The following is a 21,915-nucleotide window of genomic DNA, read 5'->3' on the forward strand; positions in this document are numbered from 1 at the left end:
TTGCTGCCCCTCATCTCTTCTCTCTGAGACTGCTGTCCTCTCATGTTTTCTCATATTGCTGCCCCCTCTTCTCTTCTCTCTGAGACTGCTGTCCTCTCTCTTCCTTTCTCTGAGACTGCTGTCCTCTCTCTTCCTTTCTCTGAGACTGCTGTCCTCTCTCTGAGACTGCTGTCCTCTCTCTTCCTTTCTCTGAGACTGCTGTCCTCTCTCTGAGACTGCTGTCCTCTCTCTGAGACTGCTGTCCTCTCTCTGAGACTGCTGTCCTCTCTCTGAGACTGCTGTCCTCTCTCTGAGACTGCTGTCCTCTCTCTGAGACTGCTGTCCTCTCTCTGAGACTGCTGTCCTCTCTCTTCCTTTCTCTGAGACTGCTGTCCTCTCTCTGAGACTGCTGTCCTCTCTCTTCCTTTCTTTGAGACTGCTGTCCTCTCTCTGAGACTGCTGTCCTCTCTCTTCCTTTCTCTGAGACTGCTGTCCTCTCTCTGAGACTGCTGTCCTCTCTCTCCCTTTCTTTGAGACTGCTGTCCTCTCTCTGAGACTGCTGTCCTCTCTCTTCCTTTCTCTGAGACTGCTGTCCTCTCTCTTCCTTTCTCTGAGACTGCTGTCCTCTCTCTGAGACTGCTGTCCTCTCTCTTCCTCTCTCTGAGACTGCTGTCCCCTCTCTTCCTCTCTCTGAGACTGCTGTCCTCTCTCTTCCTCTCTCTGAGATTGCTTCCCCCTCATCTCTTCTCTCTGAGACTGCTGTCCTCTCATGTTTTCTCATATTGCTGCCCCCTCTTCTCTTCTCTCTGAGACTGCTGTCCTCTCTCTTCCTTTCTCTGAGACTGCTGTGCTCTCTCTTCCTTTCTCTGAGACTGCTGTCCTCTCTCTTCCTTTCTCTGATACTGCTGTCCTCTCTCTGAGACTGCTGTCCTCTCTCTTCCTCTCTCTGAGACTGCTGTCCTCTCATGTTTTCTCATATTGCTGCCCCCTCTCTTCCTCTCTCTGAGACTGCTGTCCTCTCTCTTCCTCTCTGAGACAGCTGTCCTCTCTCTTCCTCTCTCTGAGACTGCTGTCCTCTCTCTTCCTCTCTCTGAAACTGCTGTCCTCTCTCTTCCTCTCTGAGACTGCTGTCCTCTCTCTTCCTCTCTCTGAGACTGCTGTCCTCTCTCTGAGACTGCTGTCCTCTCTCTTCCTCTCTCTGAAACTGCTGTCCTCTCTCTTCCTCTCTGAGACTGCTGTCCTCTCTCTTCCTCTCTCTGAGACTGCTGTCCTCTCTCTTCCTCTCTCTGAGACTGCTGTCCTCTCTCATGTTTTCTTATATTGCGGTCTCCTCTCTGAGATTGTGGTCGTCCCCTCTCTGAGACTGGTATCTTCTTTCTCTCTCTAACTCTGATCTCTACCTCACCTCTTCATTCCTATAATTCTGTGACTCTTTTCCATTCCAGCCTGTTGCAGTTTCTAGAGTTCCTCTGTTCCTGCACTACCTGACCGAGCAGCTGCACCAGAGGGTACCCAGTGGCCTAGTCCTGTGGTATGACAGTGTTGTCAAGGAAGGGGAATTAAAGTGGCAAAATGAGCTTAATGACAATAACCGGTAAGTGACACAAGGAGAATGTGGAGATCTCTTGAGAGTTCATTGCCCTGTAACAGATCTTAGTTGTAAGCACACACTACGCTCACATGCATACTAACATAGACAAGACCCCTGCACCAATAATAACGCAGATTTATACACTAGTACCAAACCACATAAAGTCATACAATTACTGAGCTGCTGTCACATGCTTGTAACATCTTATACATATTATTTGTGGGGGTTGTGTCACTGCTTCAAACTAACCTAATCTCATAAATTCCAGTAAGTGTAACTACCTGCTGAAGTCATCACTAGGGGCAGTAAAGTCACGTTGTATATAAATACATAGCATATATCAGCAATTAAAGAAACACTGTACTGTAATACTTGTTACACCAGCTGCAGAGTATTAAATGTACAGGATATTTTTCCTTTACGTTTTATTTTTGTATTTGAAATAGCTGGTTCACTGAAACAGCAGCCCATTGTTCTCAAGATTATGCACATTTAAAATGGACTGAGCCTGTCTTTCCATAAACACAAAGGCCAGTACTTAGGTACTGAAATCGTTATATTGCATGGTAATTACAGAGTAAAACAAACTTTCTCCAACATAGGTGTGTCCGGTCCACGGCGTCATCCTTGTGGGATATTCTCTTCCCCAACAGGAAATGGCAAAGAGCCCAGCAAAGCTGGTCACATGATCCCTCCTAGGCTCCGCCTTCCCCAGTCATTCTCTTTGCCGTTGTACAGGCAACATCTCCACGGAGATGGCTTAGAGTTTTTTAGTGTTTAACTGTAGTTTTTATTATTCAATCAAGAGTTTGTTATTTTAAAATAGTGCTGGTATGTACTATTTACTCTGAAACAGAAAAGAGATGAAGATTTCTGTTTGTAAGAGGAAAATGATTTTAGCAACCGTTACTAAAATCGATGGCTGTTCCACACAGGACTGTTGAGAGGAATTAACTTCAGTTGGGGGAACAGTGAGCAGACTTTTGCTGCTTGAGGTATGACACATTCTAACAAGACGATGTAATGCTGGAAGCTGTCATTTTCCCTATGGGATCCGGTAAGCCATTTTTATTACAGACTGTAAATAAGGGCTTCACAAGGGCTTTTTAAGACTGTAGACATTTTCTGGGCTAAATCGATTCATATATAAACATATTTTATACTCCATAGCCTTGAGGAATTATTTTAATCTTGGGAATTTTGTAAAATATATCGGCAGGCACTGTATTGGACACCTTATTCTCTAGGGGCTTTCCCTAATCATAGGCAGAGTCTCATTTTCGCGCCTGTATTGCGCACTTGTTTTTGAGAAGCATGACATGCAGTCGCATGTGTGAGGAGCTCTGATACATAGAAAAGACTTTCTGAAGGCGTCATTTGGTATCGTATTCCCCTTTGGGCTTGGTTGGGTCTCAGCAAAGCAGATACCAGGGACTGTAAAGGGGTTAAATGTAAAAACGGCTCCGGTTCCGTTATTTTAAGGGTTAAAGCTTCCAAATTTGGTGTGCAATACTTTTAAGGCTTTAAGACACTGTGGTGAAATTTTGGTGAATTTTGAACAATTCCTTCATACTTTTTCGCAATTGCAGTAATAAAGTGTGTTCAGTTTAAAATTTAAAGTGACAGTAACGGTTTTATTTTAAAACGTTTTTTGTACTTTGTTATCAAGTTTATGCCTGTTTAACATGTCTGAACTGCCAGATAGACTGTGTTCTGAATGTGGGGAAGCCAAGGTTCCTTCTCATTTAAATAGATGTGATTTATGTGACACAAAATTTAGAGAAAATGATGCCCAAGATGATTCCTCAAGTGAGGGGAGTAAGCATGGTACTGCATCATCCCCTCCTTCGTCTACACCAGTCTTGCCCACTCAGGAGGCCCCTAGTACATCTAGCGCGCCAATACTCCTTACTATGCAACAATTAACGGCTGTAATGGATAATTCTATCAAAAACATTTTAGCCAAAATGCCCACTTATCAGCGAAAGCGCGACTGCTCTGTTTTAGAAAATATTGAAGAGCATGAGGACGCTGATGATATTGTTTCTGAAGGGCCCCTACACCAGTCTGAGGGGGCCAGGGAGGTTTTGTCTGAGGGAGAAATTTCAGATTCAGGGAAAATTTCTCAACAAGCTGAACCTGATGTGATTACATTTAAATTTAAGTTGGAACATCTCCGCGCTCTGCTTAAGGAGGTGTTATCCACTCTGGATGATTGTGAGAATTTGATCATCCCAGAGAAACTATGTAAAATGGACAAGTTCCTAGAGGTCCCGGGGCCCCCCGAAGCTTTTCCTATACCCAAACGGGTGGCGGACATTGTAAATAAAGAATGGGAAAGGCCCGGTATACCTTTCGTCCCTCCCCCCATATTTAAAAAATTGTTTCCTATGGTCGACCCCAGAAAGGACTTATGGCAGACAGTCCCCAAGGTCGAGGGGGCGGTTTCTACTCTAAACAAACGCACCACTATACCCATAGAAGATAGTTGTGCGTTCAAAGATCCTATGGATAAAAAATTAGAAGGTTTGCTTAAAAAGATGTTTGTTCAGCAAGGTTACCTTCTACAACCAATTTCATGCATTGTCCCTGTCACTACAGCCGCGTGTTTCTGGTTCGATGAGCTAGAAAAGGCGATCACTAGTAATTCTCCTTCTTATGAGGAGATTATGGACAGAATCCGTGCTCTCAAATTGGCTAATTCTTTCACCCTAGACGCCACTTTGCAATTGGCTAGGTTAGCGGCGAAAAATTCTGGGTTTGCTATTGTGGCGCGCAGAGCGCTTTGGTTGAAATCTTGGTCAGCGGATGCGTCTTCCAAGAACAAATTGCTTAACATTCCTTTCAAGGGGAAAACGCTGTTTGGCCCTGACTTGAAAGAGATTATCTCCGATATCACTGGGGGTAAGGGCCACGCCCTTCCTCAGGATAGGTCTTTCAAGGCCAAAAATAAACCTAATTTTCGTCCCTTTCGTAGAAACGGACCAGCCCCAAGTGCTACGTCCTCTAAGCAAGAGGGTAATACTTCTCAAGCCAAGCCAGCCTGGAGACCAATGCAAGGCTGGAACAAGGGAAAGCAGGCCAAGAAACCTGCCACTGCTACCAAGACAGCATGAAATGTTGGCCCCCGATCCGGGACCGGATCTGGTGGGGGGCAGACTCTCTCTCTTCGCTCAGGCTTGGGCAAGAGATGTTCTGGATCCTTGGGCGCTAGAAATAGTCTCCCAAGGTTATCTTCTGGAATTCAAGGGGCTTCCCCCAAGGGGGAGGTTCCACAGGTCTCAATTGTCTTCAGACCACATAAAAAAACAGGCATTCTTACATTGTGTAGAAGACCTGTTAAAAATGGGAGTGATTCATCCTGTTCCATTAGGAGAACAAGGGATGGGGTTCTACTCCAATCTGTTCGTAGTTCCCAAAAAAGAGGGAACGTTCAGACCAATCTTAGATCTCAAGATCCTAAACAAGTTTCTCAAGGTTCCATCGTTCAAAATGGAAACCATTCGAACAATTCTTCCTTCCATCCAGGAAGGTCAATTCATGACCACGGTGGATTTAAAGGATGCGTATCTACATATTCCTATCCACAAGGAACATCATCGGTTCCTAAGGTTCGCATTCCTGGACAAGCATTACCAGTTCGTGGCACTTCCGTTCGGATTAGCCACTGCTCCAAGGATTTTCACAAAGGTACTAGGGTCCCTTCTAGCGGTGCTAAGACCAAGGGGCATTGCAGTAGTACCTTACTTGGACGACATTCTGATTCAAGCGTCGTCCCTTCCTCAAGCAAAGGCTCACACGGACATTGTCCTGGCCTTTCTCAGATCTCACGGATGGAAAATGAACGTAGAAAAGAGTTCTCTATCTCCGTCAACAAGGGTTCCCTTCTTGGGAACAATAATAGACTCCTTAGAAATGAGGATTTTTCTGACAGAGGCCAGAAAAACAAAACTTCTAAACTCTTGTCAAATACTTCATTCCGTTCCTCTTCCTTCCATAGCGCAGTGCATGGAAGTAATAGGTTTGATGGTAGCGGCAATGGACATAGTTCCTTTTGCGCGCATTAATCTAAGACCATTACAACTGTGCATGCTCAGTCAGTGGAATGGGGACTATACAGACTTGTCTCCGACGATACAAGTAAATCAGAGGACCAGAGATTCACTCCGTTGGTGGCTGTCCCTGGACAACCTGTCACAGGGGATGAGCTTCCGCAGACCAGAGTGGGTCATTGTCACGACCGACGCCAGTCTGATGGGCTGGGGCGCGGTCTGGGGACCCCTGAAAGCTCAGGGTCTTTGGTCTCGGGAAGAATCTCTTCTACCGATAAACATTCTGGAACTGAGAGCGATACTCAATGCTCTCAAGGCTTGGCCTCAGCTAGCAAAGGCCAAGTTCATACGGTTTCAATCAGACAACATGACGACTGTTGCGTACATCAACCATCAGGGGGGAACAAGGAGTTCCCTGGCGATGGAAGAAGTGACCAAAATCATTCAATGGGCGGAGACTCACTCCTGCCACTTGTCTGCAATCCACATCCCAGGAGTGGAAAATTGGGAAGCGGATTTTCTGAGTCGTCAGACCTTACATCCGGGGAAGTGGGAACTCCATCCGGATATCTTTGCCCAAATTACTCAACTGTGGGGCATTCCAGACATGGATCTGATGGCCTCTCGTCAGAACTTCAAGGTTCCTTGCTACGGGTCCAGATCCAGAGATCCCAAGGCGACTCTAGTAGATGCACTAGTAGCACCTTGGACCTTCAAACTAGCTTATGTATTCCCGCCGTTTCCTCTCATCCCCAGGCTGGTAGCCAGGATCAATCAGGAGAGGGCATCGGTGATCTTGATAGCTCCTGCGTGGCCACGCAGGACTTGGTATGCAGACCTGGTGAATATGTCATCGGCTCCACCATGGAAGCTACCTTTGAGACGAGACCTTCTTGTTCAAGGTCCGTTCGAACATCCGAATCTGGTCTCACTCCAACTGACTGCTTGGAGATTGAACGCTTGATCTTATCAAAGCGAGGGTTCTCAGATTCTGTTATTGATACTCTTGTTCAGGCCAGAAAGCCTGTAACTAGAAAAATTTACCACAAAATATGGAAAAAATATATCTGTTGGTGTGAATCTAAAGGATTCCCTTGGGACAAGGTTAAAATTCCTAAGATTCTATCCTTTCTTCAAGAAGGATTGGAGAAAGGATTATCTGCAAGTTCCTTGAAGGGACAGATTTCTGCCTTGTCTGTGTTACTTCACAAAAAGCTGGCAGCTGTGCCAGATGTTCAAGCCTTTGTTCAGGCTCTGGTTAGAATCAAGCCTGTTTACAAACCTTTGACTCCTCCTTGGAGTCTCAATTTAGTTCTTTCAGTTCTTCAGGGGGTTCCGTTTGAACCCTTACATTCCGTTGATATTAAGTTATTATCTTGGAAAGTTTTGTTTTTGGTTGCAATTTCTTCTGCTAGAAGAGTTTCAGAATTATCTGCTCTGCAGTGTTCTCCTCCTTATCTAGTGTTCCATGCAGATAAGGTGGTTTTACGTACTAAACCTGGTTTTCTTCCGAAAGTTGTTTCTAACAAAAACATTAACCAGGAGATAGTCGTGCCTTCTTTGTGCCCGAATCCAGTTTCAAAGAAGGAACGTTTGTTGCACAATTTGGATGTTGTTCGCGCTCTAAAATTCTATTTGGATGCTACAAAGGATTTTAGACAAACATCTTCCTTGTTTGTTGTTTATTCTGGTAAAAGGAGAGGTCAAAAAGCAACTTCTACCTCTCTCTCTTTTTGGATTAAAAGCATCATCAGATTGGCTTATGAGACTGCCGGACGGCAGCCTCCTGAAAGAATCACAGCTCATTCCACTAGGGCTGTGGCTTCCACATGGGCCTTCAAGAACGAGGCTTCTGTTGATCAGATATGTAAGGCAGCGACTTGGTCTTCACTGCACACTTTTACCAAATTTTACAAGTTTGATACTTTGCTTCTTCTGAGGCTATTTTTGGGAGAAAGGTTTTGCAAGCCGTGGTGCCTTCCATTTAGGTGACCTGATTTGCTCCCTCCCTTCATCCGTGTCCTAAAGCTTTGGTATTGGTTCCCACAAGTAAGGATGACGCCGTGGACCGGACACACCTATGTTGGAGAAAACAGAATTTATGTTTACCTGATAAATTACTTTCTCCAACGGTGTGTCCGGTCCACGGCCCGCCCTGGTTTTTTAATCAGGTCTGATAATTTATTTTCTTTAACTACAGTCACCACGGTATCATATGGTTTCTCCTATGCAAATATTCCTCCTTTACGTCGGTCGAATGACTGGGGAAGGCGGAGCCTAGGAGGGATCATGTGACCAGCTTTGCTGGGCTCTTTGCCATTTCCTGTTGGGGAAGAGAATATCCCACAAGTAAGGATGACGCCGTGGACCGGACACACCGTTGGAGAAAGTAATTTATCAGGTAAACATAAATTCTGTTATTTTGATTGCAAAAACCTAAAGAGGAATTCCCAATACATTTAACACTATGCAGCAGGTATACCATGTTGTTAGGAACACATTAAGAAGGAAAACATAACAACACAGCCCTCTAGTTATCAAGGTCTGGCGGACCTGATCCGACAGTGCGGATCAGGTCCCCAGACCTTGCTGAATACGGTGAGCAATACGCTCGCCGTATTCAGCATTGCACCAGCAGCTCACAAGAGCTGCTGGTGCAACGCCGTCCCCTGCAGACTCGCGGCCAATCGGCCGCCAGCAGGGGGGTGTCAATCAACCCGATCGTACTTGATCGGGTTGATTTCCGTCAATGTGTGTCAGCCTGCTCAGAGCAGGCGGACAGGTTATGGAGCAGCGGTCTTTGTGACCGCTGCTTCATAACTGCTGGTTCTGGCGAGCCTGCAGGCTCGCCAGAAACACGGGGCATCAAGCTCCATTCGGAGCTTGATAGATAGGCCCCACGGTGTCTAAGTAATACATTGCCAATAACCTACATGCAAAATAAATGTTTTAAAAGTATTTTAAAAAGTCACTTAATTATTTGCACAACTACTTTATAATTCCGTTGAGTATCTTTATTTTATTGTGGGACAAGCACAAATAGACATAAATCTGAAATTTGTCAGAAAAAAATCTATTACTCATTTGAAGTTCAGACTAAGGCCTCGATGATTGAAAGCTCGTTTTTAAAATGATATGATGTAAAGATGTTCGCACTGGAGTGCGAATATAATATCGGAATGAATGAAAGTGTTCGAAATTGATTGCGTGTATGTATTCGAAATGGGCGTTTTTTCGTCATTCGACATACGCTGTGAATGGTTTTTTTGGTTTGCGTAATGTTAAATACCCACTTCGTATGTGTAATTCTGTATTCGTAATTTTTTTAAAAAGTGTCTATTGATCAATTGTATTATCAACTTTGAACTTAGAAATTAAGATTTGTATATTATAAATATTAAACCATTTTCAAATATCTCATCAACTGCCTCACAGAATAAAATATGATATCTATATAAATATACATGTAACCAGAGTAAAATGTAAAATACGCTGTGATTGGAGAATATTAAGGAAGTACTCATAAATATGCGTACATAAATGTATTGCAAGGTATTATGGTAACAGAAATAATATAACAATAAATATGATTGCTTAACAAATATTGCACATTGAACATTGTTTAAAACATATACGCAATTTCGTAATAATACAAATGAGTGAAAATATCTAAATAAAGAGCGTAAAAATATTTATTGTACGATTTCAATAAAAAAGAATAACAAAATATAACCAGAACAGTAAAAGCAGAATTCATTGCGAAGGAGAGTTTCATTCCGAAGGAGAGGGCGTAAGATGGGCGTTCCATGGGCGTAACCTGAGTAAATCTTGCAAGTTTCACAAATATGTTACGATGATATAAAAACATACGCCATACGAATCGCACATTCAACTCACATACATATCTCGCCAGACATCCTTTGGCGAAATAACATGAATAACATTATTTACAATATTTATTTCATTTTAAAAATAATACGATATAACGTATTTAGACAATATACTATAACTGTAGTTTTACATTTTGAAATATGCAAACACAAACTGAAATAAAGTGAATCATTAAAATTACGAAGCGACGCAATGATATATGGAAACCCATTTCGAGGTTCGTGAAATGATATAAGGAGGCGAAGTCTATAGTTTACTATGGACAGCTTATCGCGTAACGTATTGTTTACAATGGACTGCCCACTTTATACGATCATTACGCAAGGCGTGAAATTTGCGAGAGTTGCGAGTCAGAAATACACATTTCTCGCCGCAAATTACGAACTTTCAATCATCGAGGCCTAAGTGTTATTACATTGTCTTGTTATCATGCATTTGTTGATTATGCAAATCTACTGTATTTACTAGTCCTTTAATTGAATGGGGGCATCCCACTCTTTTAAATGAGGGATCTTATGAGGGAGTGATTACAGCCTCAAAGCTTTGAGATATTTATCATTGTTAAATCATCTAACACCTGAACAGACTCTGGACCATTCATTTAAAAGTGCAGGATAACTGCTCTCAAATAAGGGGTCTGAGGATCGTCTATTATCGTAGTAGTAAACCCCAACCGTCTCATTTTCTTCTCAATGCCTGTGGTTATGTCAGTTAATCACTGATAGCATCTCGCCATATCACCCCTCTTTTGAAGGAAGGGCCTCTTGTGCACCATTTTAGTGTCCTTCAATAAAGAATTCCACGAGAATGTCAATTTCAGTGACTGGAACTTCTTAATTATTGCCCTGATGGTGGAAATGTACATTTTCAATGCTTTTCCTATTTTCTTATAGCCACTTCGCTTTTTTTTTTTAAAGCTTAACAACCTTTTGCCGCACATCACAGCTATATTCCTTGGTCTTGCCCATTGTGATGAATGACTAAGGGAATTTTGCCTATGTGCTACCTCATATTTATACCCCTGTGAAACAGGAAGTCATGGTTGAACAATTTCCTGTCATGGATGAACGATTTCCTGTTCCCGTCACCCAGGTGTACTAAAAAATTTAAAATATCAATGGGAATATATTTCAAATATGTATGTGTATGTATGTATGTATGTATCTGTGTATATACTGTGTGTGTGTGTGTGTGTAAATACATTTTTTTTTCTGGTGCTATAAAAAAAATATATATATATATATACTGCTACTTAAAAGTGGCATTGTGAACAAATTCTTTTGGAAGGAAATGAAATAATATTAATAAAATATGAATGAATGTGTGATTCATGTTCACAGTGACACATAACAGCTATATAAAAACATGGGAAACGCAGCTGTGTAGAAGTTGTGTGAGTCACTTGGGACTAAAATGTGTTATTAACTTGAGGATATTGTGAATTGCAACCATAAATACACGTTTAAAAGTGATGTAAGGATGAGAGGTTGGTGCTATGTGTATTTTTTTTCAAGCTGTAATGTTTGTAAGGTTTATATAGCAGAACATATATACATATATTATTTCATGAAAAATGTATAGACGTAGGCAACCCTTGCCATTGTACTGTGACAATGAGACATATTTCTCCTATAGTACTGCCATTTAGTCTTTAAATGAATGATACAAAAATTATGAGAAAATGGCCACATAGTACAAATTGTATTAAAGGGACATGAAACCCATGATTAAGATAATATATAATTTTGAACAACTATTTTTCCAATTTACTACTTTTATCAAATTTCCTTCATTATGTTGATATCCTTTGTTGAAGGAGCAAAAATGCACTACTGAGATCTAGTCAAACACATAGGATGAGCCAAAGACAAGAGGCTTAAATGTGCAGCCACCAATAAGCAGCTAGGTCACGTTGCTGCTCCTGAGACTACCTAGGTATGCTTTTCAATAACAATGGATATCAAGACAGCAGAGCAAATTAGATAATAAAAGAACATATAAAAGTTCTTTCTGTATAATGAAAGAATATTTTTGGGTTTCATCTCCCTTTACTTGTTCACAGCAAGGTGTAAGTCGTCATTTCAGTAAAAACTAAACAGGAAAACTGCAGCATAGTGTAGAATGATGGCCTCTTTAGCAGTCTTTAAGTAATGTTTATACAGATGCTTGTGACTATACTGTGACATGACATTGCCTTGCTCTTTGTCACTACAGACCGTTTTTTGACGCCTGTGATGGGATTTTCACCAACTATAACTGGAAAGAGGAACACTTGGAGCGCATGGCGCAGGAGTCCAGGCGGACAGATGTGTACATTGGGGTGGATGTTTTTGGCCGAGGGGAAGTTGTAGGAGGAAAGTTTGATACCGTCAAGGTAAACTATGGAGATGTATAGAGACTTCTAGAGCAGTGCTGCCCCCTAGAGTTCCTGCTTGGTGTAATTCATCCTCTCCACTTCTGCTCCTGGTGTATACTGTGGAGTCTTCTGTGCAGTATACTTCCAGAGAAATGTATTACTTTCTTTGCAGTATACTTCCCGAGAAATGTATTACTTTCTAATGACACCATGAGTCCACGGATCATCTAATTACTATTGGGATATATCACTCCTGCCCAGCAGGAGGCGGCAAAGTGCACCACAGCAGAGCTGTTAAATATCATCTCCCTTCCCTCCAACCCCAGTCAATCTCTTTGCCTACGTTAGAGCAAGGAAGTGGTAAAGTTAGGTGTTAAAAAATGATTCTTCAAGCAATTTCTAGACAAACACTTCCAGTTTGTGGCTCTTCCATTCAGCCTAGCCACAGCTCCCAGAATTTTTTCAAAGGTTCTGGGATCCCTGTTGGCGGTGCTCCGACTGCGGGGCATTTCAGTGGCCCCTTATCTGGACGACATTCTGGTTCCGGCGCCATCCTTTCTACAAGCAAAATCCCATACGGAAATGTTGTTATCCTTCCTGCGATCTCACGGATGGAAGGTGAATTTGGAAAAGAGTTCCTTAATTCCAACTGCAAGGGTAGTTTTCTTGGGAACCATAATAGATTCCTTATCAATGAAGATTTTTCTGACAGAAGTCAGGAAATCAAAGATTTTCGACTCTTGCCTAGCGCTTCAGTCCTCTCCGCGGCCATGAGTGGCTCAGTGCATGGAGGTAATAGTTCTGATGGTAGCGGCAATGGACATCATCCCATTCACCTGTTTCCACCTCAGACCTCTGCAGTTAAGCATGCTCAGTCAATGGAACAGAGATTATACGGATCTGTCTCAGCGATTACAGCTGGAGCAGGAGACAAAGGAGTCTCTTCTTTGGTGGTTGTCTCAGGATCATCTCTCCCAAGGAACCTGCTTCCACATACCCTCTTGGGTGATTGTGACAAGACGCCAGCCTACTGGGATGGGGAGCAGTCTGGGGCTCTCTAAAGGCTCAGGGAACATGGACTCGGTCAGAGTCTGTTCTACCCATAAACATTCTGGAACTGAGAGCAATCTTCAATGCTCTTTTAACCTGGCCTCAGTAAGCCTCGGCCCGGTTTATCAGGTTCAAGTTGGACAACATAACTTCAGTGGCTTACATCAACCATCAGGGGGGAACTCAGAGTTCCTTGGCCATGACAGAGGTAGCTGAGATAATTCAGTGGGTGGAGACTGTTGTCTGTTGGCGAAACACATCCCAGGTGTAGACAACTGGGAGGCGGATTTTCTGAGCAGACAGACCTTTCACCCGGGGGAGTGGGAACTCCATCCGGAAGCGTTTTCCAGCCTGATTCTCAAATGGGGACAGCCGGAACTGGACCTCATGGCATCGCGGCAGAATGCCAAGCTCCCGAGGTACGGGTCAAGGTCAAGGGACCCTCAGGCTGTACTAATAGACGCTCTGGCGGTACCCTGGAATTTCAATCTCACATACCTATTTCCTCCGTTTGCTCTACTGCGGGTCATTGCTCGAATCAAACAAGAGAGGGCGTTGGTAATCCTCATTGCACCGGCGTTGCCTCGCAGGATTCGGTGTGCAGACCTGGTGGAGACTTCCGTTGAGAAAGGACCTTCTACATCAAAGGCCCTTCCTTCATCCAAATCTAGTTTCTCTAAAGCTGACTGCTTGGAAATTGAACGCTTAATTTTATCTAAGCGTGAATTTTCACAATCGGTCATTGAGACCATGATTCAGGCTTGTAAGCCTGTGACTAGAAGGATTTACCATAAGATATAGCATAAATATCTGTATTGGTGTGAATCCAAAGGCTACTCTTGGAGTAGAGTTCGGATTCCTAGAATTTTGTCTTTTCTCCAAGAGGGTTTGGAGAAAGGTTTATCGACAAGCTCCCTAAAGGTTCAAATATCTGCCTTGTCTATTTTGTTACATAAACATCTGGCGGATGTTCCAGACGTGCAATCATTTTGTCAGGCTTTGGTCAGGATCAGGCCTGTATTTAAGCCAGTTACTCCTCCCTGGAGTCTTAATTTAGTTCTTAAGGTTCTTCAAGGGGCTCCGTTTGAGCCTATGCATTCCTTAGATTTTAAGTTGCTATCTTGGAAGGTTTTGTTTCTGCTCGAAGAGTTTCAGAGGTCTCGGCATTACAGTATGAGTCTCCTTACTTTATTTTTCATGCGGATAAGGTAGTTTTGCATACTAAGTTAGGGTTTCTCCCTAAAGTGGTTTCAGATCTGAACATTAATCAGGAGATTGTTGTTCCTTCCTTGTGTCCTAAGCCTTCTTCTCAGAAGGAACGTCTGCTACACAATCTAGACGGGGTGCGTGAATTGAAATTCTATTTACAGGCGACTAAGGATTTTCATCAGCCTTCTGCTCTGTTTGTGGTTTTCTCGGGGAAACGTAAGGGGCAGAAAGCTACGGCTACTTCTCTTTCTTTGTGGCTGAAGAGTATCATTCGCTTTGCCTATGAAACTGCTGGACAGCAGCCTCCTGAGAAAGTTACGGCTCATTCAACGAGGGCTGTTTCCTCTTCCTGGGCATTCAAAAATGAAGCTTCTGTGGAACAGATTTGCAAGGCTGCAACTTGGTCCTCTTTTCACACTTTTTCAAAATTCTATAAATTTGATACTTTTGCCTCGGCTGAGGCTTCTTTTGGGAGAAAGGTTCTTCAAGCAGTGGTGCCTTCCGTTTAGGCTCCCTGTCTTGTCCCTCCCTTATCATCTGTGTACTCTAGCTTGGGTATTGATTCCCATTAGTAATTAGATCATCCGTGGACTGACCGTGTCATTAGAAAGAAAACAAAATTTATGCTTACCTGATAAATGTATTTCCTTCTTGACATGGTGAGACCACGGCCCGCCCTGTTCTTTAGACAGGTTGTTGGTATGTTATAAACTCCAGATACCTCTGCACCTTGTTGCTTCCTTTCTCTCCTTTGCTTCGGTCGAATGACTGGGGTTGGAGGGAAGGGAGGTGATATTTAACAGCTCTGCTGTGGTGCTCTTTGCAGCCTCCTGCTGGGCAGGAGTGATATTCCCAATAGTAATTAGATGATCAGTGGACTCACCGTGTCAAGAAAGAAAGAAATTTATCAGGTAAGCATAAATTTTGTTTTTCATGTTTACTCTGATCTGCTTTCGGCTGCCTGTCTGACTACCTTTTCTGTAGCTGCACCTCTTTCTTCTGTCTGCCAAACTACTGCACTATCTCACTGCCACTGTCTGTCACCGTGTCTCCTCTGTCATCGTGACTCACTATCTGTCACCATGTCTCCTCTGTCAATATCCCTGCCTGTCACCGTGTCTCCTCTGTCAATATCACTGCCTGTCACCGTGTCTCCTCTGTCGTGTGACTCACTGTCACTGTCTGTCACCATGTCTCCTCTGTCAATATCACTGCCTGTCACCGTGTCTCCTGTGTTGTCGTGACTCACTGTCACTGTCTGTCACCATGTCACCTCTGTCGTTGTGACTCATTGTCACTGTGTGTCACTGTTTCCTCTGTCGTTGTGACTCACTGCCACTGTCTGTCACTGTGTCTCCTCTGTCGTGTGACTCACTGTCACTGCCTGTCAGCATCTCCTCTGTTGTTGTTACTGTCAATGTCTGTCACTGTGTCTCCTCTGTCGTTGGGACTCACTGTCAATGTCTGTCACTGTGTCTCCTCTGTTGTGTGGCTCACTGTCACTGCCTGTCACCGTGTCTCCTCTGTCGTTGTTGCTGTCAATGTCTGTCACTGTGTATCCTCTGTCGTTGTGACTCACTGTCAATGTCTGTCACAGTGTGTCCTCTGTCGTGTGACTCACTGTCAATGCCTGTCAGCGTGTCTCCTCTGTCTTTGTGACTCACTGTCACTGTGTCTACTCTGTCGTTGTGACACACTGTCACTGTTTCCTCTGTCATTGTTACTTACTGCCACTCTCTGTCACCGTGTCTCCTCTGTTATTGTGACTCACTGTCAATGTCTTTCACCGTGTCTCCTCTTTTGTTGTGACTCACTGCCACTGTCTGTCAATGTGTCTCCTCTGTCGTTGTGACTCACTGTCAATGTCTGTCACCATGTCTCCTCAATCAATATCACTATCTGTCACTCTGTCTCCTCTGTTGTAACTCAATTTCACTGTCTGTCACTGTGTCTCCTCTGTTGTAACTCACTGTCACTGTGTGTCACTGTGTCTCCTCTGTCATTGTTACTCACTGCCACTGTCTGTCACTGTGTCTCCTCTGTCGTTCTGACTGTCAATTTTTGTCACCGTGTCTCCTCTGTCGTAACTCCCTGCCACTGTCTGTTACTGTGTCTCCTCTTTTGTTGTGACTCACTGCCACTATCTATCACTGTGTCTTCTCTATCATTGTAACTCACTGCCACTGTCTGTCACTGTGTCTCCTCTGTCGTTCTGACTCACTGTCAATCTTTGTCACCGTGTCTCCTCTGTCGTAACTCACTGCCACTGTCTGTCACTGTGTCTCCTCTGTCGTTGTAACTCACTGCCACTGTCTGTCACTATGTATCCTCTGTGTTTGTTACTCACTGTCTGTCACTGTGTTTCCTCTGTCGTTGTTACTGCCATTGTCTTTCACCGTGTTTCCTCTTTTGTTGTGACTCACTGCCACTGTCTGTCACCGTGTCTCCTCTGTCGTGTGACTCACTGTCACTGTCTGTCACCATGTCTCCTCTGTCAATATCACTGCCTGTCACCGTGTCTCCTGTGTTGTCGTGACTCACTGTCACTGTCTGTCACCATGTCACCTCTGTCGTTGTGACTCATTGTCACTGTGTGTCACTGTTTCCTCTGTCGTTGTGACTCACTGCCACTGTCTGTCACTGTGTCTCCTCTGTCGTGTGACTCACTGTCACTGCCTGTCAGCATCTCCTCTGTTGTTGTTACTGTCAATGTCTGTCACTGTGTCTCCTCTGTCGTTGGGACTCACTGTCAATGTCTGTCACTGTGTCTCCTCTGTTGTGTGGCTCACTGTCACTGCCTGTCACCGTGTCTCCTCTGTCGTTGTTGCTGTCAATGTCTGTCACTGTGTATCCTCTGTCGTTGTGACTCACTGTCAATGTCTGTCACAGTGTGTCCTCTGTCGTGTGACTCACTGTCACTGCCTGTCAGCGTGTCTCCTCTGTCGTTGTGACTCACTGTCACTGTGTCTACTCTGTCGTTGTGACACACTGTCACTGTTTCCTCTGTCATTGTTACTTACTGCCACTCTCTGTCACCGTGTCTCCTCTGTTATTGTGACTCACTGTCAATGTCTTTCACCGTGTCTCCTCTTTTGTTGTGACTCACTGCCACTGTCTGTCAATGTGTCTCCTCTGTCGTTGTGACTCACTGTCAATGTCTGTCACCATGTCTCCTCAATCAATATCACTATCTGTCACTCTGTCTCCTCTGTTGTAACTCAATTTCACTGTCTGTCACTGTGTCTCCTCTGTTGTAACTCACTGTCACTGTGTGTCACTGTGTCTCCTCTGTCATTGTTACTCACTGCCACTGTCTGTCACTGTGTCTCCTCTGTCGTTCTGACTGTCAATTTTTGTCACCGTGTCTCCTCTGTCGTAACTCCCTGCCACTGTCTGTTACTGTGTCTCCTCTTTTGTTGTGACTCACTGCCACTATCTATCACTGTGTCTTCTCTATCATTGTAACTCACTGCCACTGTCTGTCACTGTGTCTCCTCTGTCGTTCTGACTCACTGTCAATCTTTGTCACTGTGTCTCCTCTGTCGTAACTCACTGCCACTGTCTGTCACTCTGTCTCCTCTGTCGTTGTAACTCACTGCCACTGTCTGTCACTATGTATCCTCTGTGTTTGTTACTGCCATTGTCTTTCACCGTGTTTCCTCTTTTGTTGTGACTCACTGCCACTGTCTGTCACCGTGTCTCCTCTGTCGTTGTGACTCACTGTCTGTCACCATGTCTCCTCTGTCAATATCACTGCCTGTCACCATGTCTCCTCTGTCGTTGTGACTCACTGTCACTGCCTGTCACTGCCTGTCACCATGTCTCCTCTGTTATTATGACTCACTGTCACTGCCTGTCACCGTGTCTCCTCTGTCGTCGTGACTCACTGTCACTGTGTGTCACCGTGTCTCCTCTGTCGTTATTACTCATTGCCACTGTCTGTCACCGTGTCTCCTCTTTTGTTGTAACTCCCTGCCACTTTCTGTCATTGTGACTCACTGTCATTGTCTGTCACTGTGTCTCCTCTTTTGTTGTGACTTACTGCCACTGTCTGTCACTGTGTCTTCTCTGTCGTAACTCACTGCCACTGTCTGTCACTGTGTCTCCTCTGTCGTGACTCACTGTCAATGTCTATCACCGTGTCTCATCTGTCATAACTCACTGCCACTGTCTGTCACCATGTCTCCTCTTTTGTTGTGACTCCCTGCCACTTTCTGTCACTGTGTCTCCTCTGTCATTGTGACTCCCTGCCACTGTCTGTCACTGTGTCTCCTCTTTTGTTGTGACTCACTGCCACTGTCTGTCACTGTGTCTTCTCTATCGTTGTAACTCACTGCCACTGTCTGTCACTGTGTCTCCTCTGTCGTTGTGACTCACTGTCAATGTCTGTCACTGTGTCTCCTCTGTCACTGTCTGTCACCATGTCTCCTCTGTCAGTATCACTGCCTGTCACTGTGTCTACTCTGTCATTGTGGCTCACTGTCACTGCCTGTCACTGTGCCTCCTCTATCGTTGTGACTCACTGTCTCACTGTTACTGCCTGTCACCGTGTCTCCTCTGTTATTGTGACTCACTGTCACTGCCTGTCACTGTGTCTCCTCTGTCGTTGTGACTCACTGTCACTGTGTGTCACTGTGTCTCCTCTGTCGTTGTTACTCACTGCCACTGTCTGTCACCTCTGTCGTCGTGACTCACTGTCAATGTCTGTCACTGTGTCTCCTCTGTCGTAACTCCCTGCCACTGTCTGTCACCGTGTCTCCTCTTTCTCTTGTTAAGTGTATCCAGTCCACGGATCATCCATTACTTGTGGGATATTCTCCTTCCCAACAGGAAGTTGCAAGAGGATCACCCACAGCAGAGCTGCTATATAGCTCCTCCCCTCACTGCCATATCCAGTCATTCTCTTGCAACTCTCAACTAAGATGGAGGTCGTAAGAGGACTGTGGTGTTTTATACTTAGTTTATTTCTTCAATCAAAAGTTTGTTATTTTTAAATGGTACCGGAGTGTACTGTTTATCTCAGGCAGTATTTAGAAGAAGAATCTGCCTGCGTTTTCTATGATCTTAGCAGAAGTAACTAAGATCCTTTGCTGTTCTCACATATTCTGAGGAGTGAGGTAACTTCAGAGGGGGAATAGCGTGCATGTTTTCCTGTAATAAGGTATGTGCAGTTAAAATATTTTTCTAGGGATGGAATTTGCTAGAAAATGCTGCTGATACCGAAGTAATGTAAGTAAAGCCTTAAATGCAGTGATAGCGACTGGTATCAGGCTTATTAATAGAGATACATACTCTTATAAAAGTGTATTTTAAAACGTTTGCTGGCATGTTTAATTGTTTTTTACATATGTTTGGTGATAAAACTTATTGGGGCCTAGTTTTTTCCACATGACTGGCTTGAATTTCGCCTAGAAACAGTTCCCTAAGGCTTCCCACTGTTGTAATATGAGTGGGAGGGGCCTATTTTGGCGTTTTTTTGCACAGCAAAAATTACAGACACAGACATCCAGCTTCTTCCTGCATGATCCAGGACTTCTCTGAAGGGCTCAAAAGGCTTCAAACGTCGTATTGAGGGAGGTAAAAAGCCACAGTAGAGCTGTGGCAGTTGTTGTGACTGTTTAAAAAACGTTTTTGTCATTTGTTATTCCGTTTTTGGTATTAAGGGGTTAATCATCCATTTGCAAGTGGGTGCAATGCTCTGCTAACTTATTACATACACTGTAAAAATTTCGTTAGTGTAACTGCATTTTTTCACTGTTATTTCAAAATTTGGGAAAATTTGTGTTTCTTAAAGGCGCAGTAACTTTTTTTATATTGCTTGTAAACTTGTTTTAAAGTGTTTTCCAAGCTTGCTAGTCTCATTGCTAGTCTGTTTAAACATGTCTGACACAGAGGAACCTACTTGTTCATTATGTTTGAAAGCCATGGTGGAGCCCCATAGGAGAATGTGTACTAAATGTATTGATTTCACCTTAAACAGTAAAGATCAGTCTTTATCTATAAAAGAATTATCACCAGAGGGTTCTGTCGAGGGGGAAGTTATGCCGACTAACTCTCCCCAAGTGTCAGACCCTTCGCCTCCCGCTCAGGGGACGCACGCTAATATGGCGCCAATTACATCAGGGACGCCCATAGCGATTACCTTGCAGGACATGGCTGCAATCATGAATAATACCCTGTCAGAGGTATTATCTAGATTGCCTGAATTAAGAGGCAAGCGCGATAGCTCTGGGGTTAGGAGAGATACAGAGCACGCAAATGCTGTTAGAGCCATGTCTGATACTGCGTCACAGTATGCAGAACATGAGGACGGAGAGCTTCAGTCTGTGGGTGACATCTCTGACTCGGGGAAACCTGATTCAGAGATTTCTAATTTTAAATTTAAGCTTGAGAACCTCCGTGTATTGCTTGGGGAGGTATTAGCTGCTCTGAATGACTGTAACACAGTTGCAATTCCAGAGAAATTGTGTAGGCTGGATAGATACTATGCGGTGCCGGTGTGTACTGACACTTTTCCTATACCTAAAAGGCTTACAGAAATTATTACAATTCTAATACAAGGTCCTTTCAATCATCCAAATCTAATTTCTCTAAGACTGACTGCATGGAGATTGAACGCTTGATTCTATCAAGGCGTGGCTTCTCCGAGTCAGTCATTGATACCTTAATACAGGCTCGGAAGCCTGTCACCAGGAAAATCTACCATAAGATATGGCGTAAATATCTTTATTGGTGTGAATCCAAGAGTTACTCATGGAGTAAGGTTAGGATTACTAGGATATTGTCCTTTCTCCAAGAGGGTTTGGACAAAGGCTTATCAGCTAGTTCTTTAAAAGGACAGATCTCTGCTCTGTCTATTCTTTTGCACAAGCGTTTGGCAGAAGTTCCAGACGTCCAGGCATTTTGTCAGGCTTTGGTTAGGATTAAGCCTGTGTTTAAAACTGTTGCTCCCCCGTGGAGCTTAAACTTGGTTCTTAAAGTTCTTCAGGGAGTTCCGTTTGAACCTCTTCATTCCATTGATATTAAACTTTTATCTTGGAAAGTTCTGTTTTTGATGGCTATTTCCTCGGCTCGAAGAGTCTCTGAGTTATCTGCCTTACATTGTGATTCTCCTTATCTGATTTTTCATTCAGACAAGGTAGTTCTGCGTACCAAACCTGGGTTTTTACCTATGGTGGTTTCTAACAGGAATATCAATCAAGAGATTGTTGTTCCATCATTGTGTCCTAATCCTTCTTCAAAGAAGGAACGTCTTTTGCATAATCTGGACGTAGTCTATGCCTTGAAGTTTTACTTTTACTACAGGCTACTAAAGATTTTCGTCAAACATCTGCCCTGTTTGTCGTTTACTCTGGACAGAGGAGAGGTCAAAAAGCTTCGACAACCTCTCTCTCCTTTTGGCTTCGGAGCATAATACGCTTAGCCTATGAGACTGCTGGACAGCAGCCCCCTGAAAGGATTACAGCTCATTCTACTAGAGCTGTGGCTTCCACCTGGGCCTTTAAAAATGAGGCCTCTGTTGAACAGATTTGCAAGGCTGCGACTTGGTCTTCGCTTCACACCTTTTCAAAATTTTACAAATGTGACACTTTTGCTTCTTCGGAGGCTGTTTTTGGGAGAGAGGTTCTACAGGCAGTGGTTCCTTCTGTTTAAGTTCCTGCCTTGTCCCTCCCATCATCCGTGTACTTTAGCTTTGGTATTGGTATCCCACAAGTAATGGATGATCCGTGGACTGGATACACTTAACAAGAGAAAACATAATTTATGCTTACCTGATAAATTTATTT

At 43.8% G+C, this 21,915-nt stretch overlaps 1 protein-coding gene across 1 annotated transcript in view; it reads left to right on the top strand.

The window, feature by feature from the left end:
* Positions 1 to 21,915, top strand: part of ENGASE (endo-beta-N-acetylglucosaminidase) — a 115,126-nt gene that overhangs the window by 35,367 nt on the left and 57,844 nt on the right. Inside the window, exons 7-8 of the mRNA XM_053706336.1 lie at positions 1,425 to 1,573; positions 11,728 to 11,887. Of these exons, the coding sequence (XP_053562311.1) occupies positions 1,425 to 1,573; positions 11,728 to 11,887 (309 nt within the window). The remainder of the gene's footprint in view (positions 1 to 1,424; positions 1,574 to 11,727; positions 11,888 to 21,915) is intronic.

Source organism: Bombina bombina, chromosome 1, assembly GCF_027579735.1.
Source record: "Bombina bombina isolate aBomBom1 chromosome 1, aBomBom1.pri, whole genome shotgun sequence".
Taxonomy (NCBI): domain Eukaryota; kingdom Metazoa; phylum Chordata; class Amphibia; order Anura; family Bombinatoridae; genus Bombina; species Bombina bombina.